This window comes from Bubalus bubalis, chromosome 23 (assembly GCF_019923935.1).
Source record: "Bubalus bubalis isolate 160015118507 breed Murrah chromosome 23, NDDB_SH_1, whole genome shotgun sequence".
Lineage (NCBI taxonomy): Eukaryota > Metazoa > Chordata > Mammalia > Artiodactyla > Bovidae > Bubalus > Bubalus bubalis.
The window spans coordinates 37,443,949-37,453,721 of NC_059179.1; the positions used below are offsets into that span (position 1 = coordinate 37,443,949).

Consider the following 9,773-nt stretch of genomic DNA (forward strand, 5'->3'; position numbering starts at 1 on the left):
CTAAATAAACCTGGAAACATCAAAGTGGGAGACGGAGGAGAGAGGGACTGAAGGTTGGATACAACTGGGACAGAGGGCCGGAGAGTGAGACCCTCATGGAAGCCGAACGAACATCGTGGCAGGCTCCTCTGTCTGAAAACCTTGTCCCAGGCGCTCAGGGTACCAGCTATAGGGCCCGGCACCCGCGGGGCAGCCACCCCCTGCCTCAGACTCGTCACTTGCCGAGTCTTTTCTCTTCTTTTTTTGTTTTTGTTTTTTTTTTTAATCCTTCAAATACAAGACAAAAATACACCTCATTTATCATCATAGATATATATATTTCACTCTCACCACATAAATACAAAACATCCAAATATCCAAAACATTCAAAACAGTTAGTAGTCAGGATTCAGTAACACCTACCCGCGTGTGAATCGTTCATTATTTTCTTCACTATTTGCCTAAAAAAAAAAAAGACAGAAAAAGGAAAAAAAAAAAAGAAAGAAAAAAGGAAAAGGGGGGAAAGCTTCCGACGTAAATAATTTACAATAAAATTACTATTTTTAAAATGCTCTCCGCTCACTTCGGATGGACGAATACATTCTTAGACGCTGCAGCACCCGCCGTCTGGGTCTGTGGTTTTGGTCAAAATATGCGTGGCCGTGGCCGTGGGGATGGGCGTTGTTGCGGGGGAAGGGGTGAGGCCGCGACCGAGTGGAGGTCCGGTTTTCTCACTTGGAACCGTGGAAACTCTGTTTCTGTTGTTGTTGTTTTATAGGGAAGGAGGTGGAAAAGGATGCTTTTCCTAACCACGCAGGGAACTGATCCGGATACGGAGACTACCGACAGAGGAGGCCGGGTCGCCCTGTCCGCGGCTGCCATTCGGACGTTTCCAGAGTGCTGGAGGGTTTTGTGAATCCGGGGGTGGGGGAGAGGGATGGGCACTGATTTGTTTCCAAACCTAGCAATGCTGCCCGGAGCCACGGATCCGGGAGACGGTGGGGAGGAGAGGCCGGGAGCTGCCCTACTCTCTCCCGGAGGAGCGTGAGGCCGTCGGTTATCTCCCGCAGCAGCCTCGGAGAAGATCCTGAATTTTCTATCATTCGCGGCATAGGCATTTCTTTTGCTTTTTTCCCTTTTCAATTCCTGTTTAAAGTCGTAACACCCGGATCTTTAATTTTGCATTGCCCTGGATGCATTTTCTATCCTGAATTTTCTTACCGCTTCCTAACTCCATCGTTATGAGTTTTTAAAAAACTGCTTCCACTCCACTCGGTTCTGTATGGTAATTACTCTCCTTTTATTGCTGATTAGATCAAACGTTATTACAACAGTCGCCTATCATGATGTTTGGTTTATTGTCTCCTGGGATCGGGGTTGGTGGTGATGGGAGTTTTTCTAAAAGGGGGAGAAGATTCGGCACGATTTGTCCAGCCAGGAAGCTGAGTGTGCGCCGGCTCTCCCGAGATGTCCGCAAAGTGGTGTCCAGCGGCTTCCAAAAGCCCTGGTTTCTCTGGCGAGAGGAAGGAGCCTCATCCTTTTTGGTCTAACGAAACCTATCAGCCTTTTCAGCTGGGGTCTACTTGCAGCTTCCCTTTTTCAAATATTCATAAGCATAATGAACGGCAGCAGCGGCTCAATCTAAAGCAGATGTCCTGTGCTTTGGACTTAGAACCAGTCTTTCCCTCCAGGGCCAGGCACTGGTTGGGGCATCAGGTTGGTTTCCCCCCCCAATTCTTTGGATTCTCCTGGATGCAGAAGGAAGTTGGCGCCGGAGGGTGGGTGTGGGACGACACGGGGGGGAGGGTAGCCCAAATGGCAGAAACTGGTGCGGAAGGAGAGCTGTCAGAGGCCTCTTGGGAGCCGGGTGCCCAGCTCAGGAGCCCCGGCGCCTAATGCGCGTGAGTCCATAAATATCACCACAATAGATACTATAAATATAAATACAGGGAAACACTTCAAATCAGTCCAGCGCTTTTTTCTCCGCCCCTTCTTTATTGTTGGTCCGGGAGTAAGGTTCGAAGGCCGAGGAGCTCAGGTATCGGGCGGAGAGTTCTTGTAAATTCCCTGCCAGTGAACCGGCCATTGTCAACGGGGCGGAGGAAAGACGGCTGGCGACGGAGCCGAGCAGCGAGGGCACGGGCAGGCTGAAGAGGCCGTGGCCGGCGGCCGGTGCGCCCGCGTGCAGTCCCCCGGGCCCGGTGGGCCCCGGGCCCGGAGCGCCGCCCACGGCTGGCGGGTGCGGGGATGCGGCCCCGGCAGGACCCGGGGCGGCGGCGGCTGCGGCGGCGGCCGAGCCCGCGGCGGCGCCCGCGCCCAGGGCCGGCAGACTGGGCCCGCGGAGCGCGGAGCCGAGCGCGCCCGTGGCGCAGGGCGGCAGGAGCGCTGGCAGGCCTGGCGGCGACAGCAGGCGGCCCTGCTCCAGCAGCCGGAGCACGCTGCAAGTGGCCGCGGTCTCTGACACCACCGAGCGCAGCTCCGAGTCCTTGCCCTGGTCCTTCTTCTGCTTCGTGCGCCGGTTCTGGAACCAGACCTTCACCTGCGCGCCGGCCCCGGGGAGGGTGGGAGAGAGGGAAACGAGCGTCAAGGGGAGCAAGCTCCCGGGGCACAAGGGCTCCGGGGAGGGGGGCTTCCCCCAACTCCAGCCAAACCCCCGATCCCAACCCCAAGCTGGAGCCGGAGAAGTCGGGCCCGGGAGCAGCGGGGCAAGGGCGGCGGGAGTCGGGGGACTGGGGGGACAAGGGCCGCCAAGAGGGAAACACAGCTCCCATAGGCTGCGCTTCCGGATGGGTCATGGAAGCAGGCCTAGGCCGACCCCGGTTACAAACAACAAAGAAATAAAAATGCCCATGACCCTAACTGGGAAGATCAGAAGTTACTTCACTGGGCCACCGCACTACTCGCAGGGGGGACTGTGGATCATCGCTGAGTAAAGGCCCGTTTTTCCAGGAGAAGGTGTAAGGCCTAAAGGGAAGTAGGAAGTGAGCGTGAATGAGAAGGAGTATTGCCCTGCCTTTCAGGACCCAAACCCCTGGCCATAACTGGCTCGAATTTAGCCCCAGAAGCACTAATTCTGTTGAAGGCTACAAAAGGCTATTTCTTGCTTTTTAGGGTCAGATGGACTATCAACTAACAGTAAGCAGGGAAGATGTCTACACATAGAATCTGTGCAGGATGCATTTTATAAGCCAAGCTTTCTCCATCTCCTCACCAGGTGCTAGACTGGAGGGTCTGAGTGATGTCCTTAATTGATAACCTAACTCTGCTGCTGTCCGTCATGGACTTTGGAGTCATGGGAGGAAGTCAGGAGGCTGGGGTAGACTAAGTACTCTCCATCAATCTCCACTCTTACTTCCACATCTCACTCTGTCCCTCTTCAGGCCTAACTGGTGGCCCAGAATTGGGCATTTGGCAGCTCTAGGGAAAGGTTATTCTGTCCAGATTTTGTAAACTAAGAGAATGGTAGCAGAAAGAGTAGGGGTAAAGCTACATGCCAACTCAAACTCAAAATGGATATCCAGTATGCTCTGCCCTTGGGTCTCAGCTCTGCCCAGATCCTATATCTAAAATGCTCCCCATCTGTTTCAGAGCTGGACACGGTAAAAGGGACTGGTCCTCAGAAAGAAATATGCCTTACCTAGGCCAAGCTGAAGCCATGCCCTGGGCAGGTCCTAAATGACCTCCACAAGGCAAAGCTCTTGGGCCCCAAAGACCTCTTGGGCCCAAAGTCCCAGTAGAGTATGGATTTTGAGTAAAGGAGAAGACCTAAAGCACAATTGTCAGTGCTGGCTCCCAAGGGCCCAGATTTGTTTCCTATCTCATACCTCACACATCACTGGCACTGAAGGTGCCCAGAGTGGATGCTTGGGGCTGGGAATGGGGCTGAGTCCAGTTCAAGGCCAGCAAAAGCATTAAGGATCAGGGCAGCCTGGTAGGCAAAAGCAGATGTCCAGAATGTGCACCTTTTTAATCCCTGGTTGTCACCCACAGTTCTGAAACAGGGGTCTTTGGTCCTAGACCCATTCTTGCTGAATGAGCCTGGGTGCTAGGGAAGGTTACCATCTCCAGAGAGGGTGGTGCCAGGAAATCTGGCCAAAATAGGGTGGCCAAAACAGGGGCAAACATAGGTTCCTCCACGAGGAGAGGCAAGCAGGGAATTCTCAAGACTAGGGTCTAAAAAGAAACCAAAAAGACAGGGTTTGGGGTCCTCCTGAGCTAGGCCAAGGTGGGCAGACATGGGCCCTGGAAGATGTGGGGTGTAGGGGGAAAAGGATGGCTTAGCAAAGGGAGAAAGCCTTCAACCCTTCTTTTCCATCCTCCCCAATTCCTCTGCCCCACCGTGGGAGGCTTGGTCCAGAGTCAAGCTAGGTGGTCAGGAAGAGCTTCTAGAGCTGGCTGGGGCTGATGGGGAGGGAGGCTGATGCAGAGAGCTGTGTGCGGCCTGGTCTCTGAGTACCTGCGTCTCGGAGAGGTTGAGCTGCCGTGCGAGCTCCGTTCTCTCTCGGCCCACCACGTACTGGCAGCGCTGGAACTCCATCTCCAGGCGGTAGAGCTGCTCGGCGGTGAAGGACGTGCGTGTCCTCTTGGGCCTATCCAGGTCCAGGCCTTTGGGGAGGATGATCTCTCGGATGGACCCCTTGGCATCTGGGGAAGGGGAGATGTCAAGCATCAGAACCCATCCTCCTGCTTTCCTCCACCTCCCCAAGCCGGAGCTGGCTTCTGAACCACAGTCCGGAGGTGGATGATGGGGGTGGTGGGAGTAGTGGGGGTGCAGCCACAGCCGGGAAACAAGGACCCTATGCGTGTTTGGGGGGTGAGGGGACTAACTCCACATAGCTGATGGGAGGGGGAATCGCTGTTGGCCTTTGTAGAGCCCTCCGGACAGGGGAGAAAAAATAAGTGGGCTGACGTTCCTTTTAGCCTGGGAGCCTCGGCTGCATGGACAGGATCCCCTGTAGTTTGAGGGTCCCCGCACTGACCAGCCCAGGTCCTGCCAGCCCCAGCTCTAGAGCAGGCTGACCGAGACCGTGCTACAGCGGTCCCCACCCCCATCCCGGGGTCTCCTTCCCTCCCAAAGCCAGGCGGCGGAAGGAGGAGGGACCGAGTGGGAGCCTGCAGGGCCTGGCGATCGGTTGGCGGAGGCGGCGTCCGGCTGGGGCCGGAGCCGGTCCTCCGCACCGCCACCGCCGGAGCTGAGCGCACCCCGCGCAGCAGAGCGGGGTCGAGCCCAGCACTGAAACGGCATCCGCGGCCCGGCAAGCCCGCCTGGCTGATTCTCCCAGCGGCGGCGGCGGCCAGCCTGGAGCACGGCGCCGGGCCCCCTTGGCCCAGAGCGCCAACTCGCCGGGCCGTTGCTGGCGGTCCGCGGCTCTTCTCCAGCGCTCGCGTCCCCTTGGGTGCGCTCGACTCGCAGGGCGCGGGAGCCCCCAAGCAGGCTCCGCGCAGTTCCTCGGATCCACCGGACGCAAACACGTCCTCCAGAGTTTCCTGCTGCCTTCCCGGGTCGGAGGCCGCAGCCTGGAGCCTGGGCCCTACCGCTCAGTCCCTCGGCTCTCCCCCAGCAGCCCAGCCGGCGGGGCCCCTCGAGGCTTGGAGGGGTCGAGGCTCCTGGAGAGCGTGCGTCCCAGGTGGGAGTCCCTAGCGGCGGGCGGGACCCCTGCCCGGGGAGGGCCAGCAACTTTCACCTAAGTCCCGGGCGGCAGACCCACCCCGCCGGCCAGGGTAGGCGGCGGGGTGCCTCTCGGGTCTCGGAGTCGCCCCTAAAAAACGCCCCCCGCAGCAGCCCTGCCCCGTTCCTACCTCGGACCAGGATCCGGCGGCAGTAATCCGGGTCGGCTGCTGAATTGCCTTTACTTTTGTTACAATCTTCCGGAGCGCCCGACGCAGAGAAGGCGCCCTGCGGCTCCTTGAGGAAGGCGGCGGGGAGGTTCCCCTCCGCGCCCTTGCTCTCCCGGCTCTCCTTGTGCGCGTTCTTGGAGACCCGGGCGGCCTCTGTGTCCGAGTGGCACCGAACGTCCATTTTGTCTGGTTTCCCGAACATAGGAGAGGCACGAGCAACAACAACAACAAAAAAAAAAAGGCGAGGAAAAAAAATAGAGGGGGGACAAAACCCCTACAATACAGCCCTTACTCCCTGCCCGGAGAGAGGCAAGCGGCACGAATGAATGTCCCCGCGGGGCGGCCGCGGGCGGGTCAGCGGCGACCGCCGAGTGGCGCGCTCGCCGAGAGGCGGCGAGTGTGGTCCAGGATCCCGGCGGAGCAGCGGCGAGGCCGCCTCGTCAGCGCCCGCGTCTTCTGAGCACGTCCAGTGTCCCCAGCTTGGCGATCAGGTAGCGAGCAGCGCAACTCCGAATTGCTGTGGCTCCCGCCTATTACTGAGACGCGGAGTTGCAGTTGTCCGACACCCGGGGGGGACGCGCACTCGCTGTTGCAATTGATTACGGGTAATTTCGCAGCCCCCACGTTTCGGTTACCTCATGAATACACTAAATTGTTTGGATAATATATCAGATCGTAATGGATGGTTTCTGTCCTTGTCCCCAATCAAGTAGGGGTTTAGCCAGTGAATAAACGGAAATGATTGGTCTTGCTTTCAGGAAACACACAATCAAAGACCCATACTTCCAGAAAAACTTTTGACAAGATTCATCCTGAATTGTTAGTACCATTAGCAGGCATTATTAACTTTCCCTTTGCCTTTGACCCTCCTGCTCACATACGGGCTAGAGGGGCTTTCTCCACACTCGACAGATAGAGCTGAATGGGGGGGGTGGGGGGCGGGGGGAGGAGAAACAAAACCCCTTACACACCCTCAGCAGAAGAAAGCAGTCGCCTCTAGGAGTGGGGAAAAAAAGAAGGGGGAAGAAGAAAAAGTTTTCCCCAAAAGTATCTCCCCCACACTCTAAAAAGCCAAGCTTTCCTCCCAAACAACTCCTTAACACACCTCGACGCTGACAGCCATCTTAAACTGCCACCTCTCTTCATTTAGTTCCAGTCGGATTTTTTCACGCCTGCACCTCCAACAGCCCTGAGGCAGCCCATTCAAAGGGCAGCTTTGTACTCAGAGTCCAGCAGGAGAGAGAGGGGGAGAGGGAGAGGGAGAGAGAGCCGCGAAAATCTCAACTGTGAGATCTGCTTCAAAAAAAAAAAAAAGTTTTCCCCTAGCTATTTCATTGTCTCTGCTACAATATCTTTGAGAAAAGCAACAGCCAGTAATCCAATAAGAGCATTGATTAGGCCACAATGATTCAATTCAAGCGCATGGCCTTGTGCAAGGAGCATGCTCCAGCCCTTCTCGTCACCTTGCCGGGGCAGAAGCCCTCTCCACGCCGCTCTCCCCATTCATTCCTTTATGGGAAATACGGAGCAAAAGGAGTGAAAGATGGCAATTATCTAATTGGACTATTAAACAGTCCTCTGAGTGCGGCGGTCTGGCGTGGCTCCTGGGCGGGGGAAGGGCCGTGTTCCTGCCCTCATTCACAAAGAGTGCAGGGGCCGGGGAGGAAAGGGGGTTTTTTAAAGGGAGTGGGGCGGGGGGGAGAGGAGAGGTGGGAGGTTTGGCTGAGAATTTTTCCACACAATTCCAAGAATGGGGGCGGAGGCAGGCAGGCGGGCGGGCGGGCGGGGAAGGGGAGGGGGCTGGGGCGGGGGTCACGGCGAGCGGGTGGGAGGGGGGGAAGGCAGGGGTGCGAGTGTGTGCGGTGGACTCGGCGGGGCTCGAGCTGACAGCGAGGAGCACTCGGCCCGCTCCACCCTCCCGCCGCCGCGGTCGCCGCCCAGCCGGACTCTGGCTAACGTCGGGGGCGGGGATGGCGAGGGGCCCGGAGCCCGGACCTTCGCTCTCTTCCCCACCCCTCCCCTTCGTCCCTCAGCCCCTCTGGCCCCCAGGGAGAATCCACGCTCTGTCCGATTCCGACCTGAAGGAATCGGACAGCCTCCTCTGTCCCCGGAGGCAGACCTTGGGCTTTTACTTTATTTCATTGGTTGGTGGTTGTGTGTACGAGTGTGTGTGTGTGTGTGTGTGTGTGTGTGAGAGAGAGAGAGAGAGAGAGAGAGAGAGAACGCCCGATTGTCCCCAGCTCCTCTCCGCGGGGCGGCTGGTTTTCCGGGTCCCCAGCCGACCGGTGGCCCGTCGGTCCCCTTCTGCACCGGCGCGACCCTCCAAACTCGACGCCAGCGCGGCCTCAGGTGGACAGTGCCTTCGAGTCCGCGTCTCGCGGGCCTGCTGGTAGGGGCGGGTGGGCGTGGAGAGAGGGGAGAAGGACCCTTGCGGCGGCCCCGTCCTGAAGACGTAGAGCAGGCTTGAGACAAAAATCCAGCCAACCTTCCAGGGACCTGCGGCACTGCTCAGTAAACCCCTGGGTTGGCGCTCCGAGGCCCACCGAGGGCTTAGCTCCCTAGTGGGCCGAGCCGACGCGGGGCGCCGCGGCCGGGACTTGGCGGTTCCGGGATCTGGGTCCTCTTGATAAGGATTCGGGCGGTGGATGGGGTCCTTGTTTCCCTGAAGAGCTCAACCAGTCAATTATTGGGGCCTCAGCGGGCTGGGAGATGGTGTGGTCCCAAATCCCTGCCCACCCGCCCTTCCCCGCCACCTGGGGGTGGGCCTCGAACCCTCCGGCTCCTGGCTCTAGCCAGGGTCTCCCACCCCGACCGCTCCGGGTCCCTTGTTCCGGAGGATTCGGGGCCTTCTTCCCTCCGGAGACCTCAGGCCAGCGGAGAGTCAAGATCGCAGGGACTCTCCCCGGCCACACCCACTTCCAAAGCCTGCAAAAACCTTGTCAAAAGCCCAGAGGGAAATCTTTAAAAATAAAAATGCCCCACCCACCACCTCTTAACTTCCCCGGTGGCTCAGATGGTAAAGAATCTACCTGCAAAGCGGGAGTCCTGGGTTTTATCCCTGGGTTGGGAAAACCCACTGGAGAAGGGAATGACTACCCACTCCAGTATTCTTGCCTGGAGAATTCCATGGACCGAGGAGCCTGGCGGGCTAGAGTCCATGGGATCACAAAGAGTCTTACATGACTGAGCAATTAACACACATACCACCCCTCTTATTTTAGGTCTAGGAGGTTGAACTGGCGAAGGAACCGAAGTACTGCTTGTAGTAAGGGCACCATGGTGGGTGTCCCAGGGTGGTGGTCCCAGAGATCCATGGCCACATTTCCCTGGCACCAAAGAATACACCCAACTGTAGCCAAGTCCCAGTTTGAGGTTGGGCCTCAGACAGTCTCCCCTCCTTCTTCTTGTAGGGGATAAAAGTGGCAACTATTTATTGAGCAGTCACTTACTGACCAGGTGCATAAATTAATTTTTTTAACCTTCCCATCAGGGAGATAATAATATGCCTGCTTTGAGTTTTTAGAATCTGCCAGTGATGGTGAGGTAAAGTGCAAGGACCTTCATGTTAATGCCTGATATCCTTGAGTATTAGGCATCAATTTTCATGAATTTTACACTGATTACATGAAATACAAATGCAAACATGAAATTCTTGTTTCTGATAATGCTGTTTGTTTCTAACCATGAACATTTCTTAGTAGTCCATCACCCTCCTACATCAAGCTGCCCTGGATTGAGTGAAATGTAGTTTTATTGGCTCAAAACCTACTGAATGAACATCTGAGAGCAGGGTCCTAGAATGCACATTTCTAGTTGCCACCCCAGGGAAACTTTCCATAAGTTAAAGTTGGAGAACTACACCTTTTAAAGTTAGCTTAAGTTAGGAGACTCTGCTAAGCTTCTTGAGGACAGGGTTTTCCCCCTCCTCCTTAGGGGTTTTCCCCCTCCTCCTTATT

General features: G+C 56.8%; 1 protein-coding gene across 1 annotated transcript; it reads right to left on the bottom strand.

Annotated features, from left to right (window-relative positions):
• Positions 1-296: 296 nt before the first annotated feature.
• Positions 297-6,639, bottom strand: VAX1 (ventral anterior homeobox 1). The gene is made up of 3 exons (XM_025274160.2): positions 5,779-6,639; positions 4,436-4,623; positions 297-2,518 (listed from the first exon to the last, which is right to left on the bottom strand). Exons 1-3 carry the CDS (start codon positions 6,017-6,019, stop codon positions 1,943-1,945), a joined length of 1,005 nt encoding a protein of 334 aa, XP_025129945.1. The 5' UTR covers positions 6,020-6,639; the 3' UTR covers positions 297-1,942.
• Positions 6,640-9,773: the final 3,134 nt, after the last annotated feature.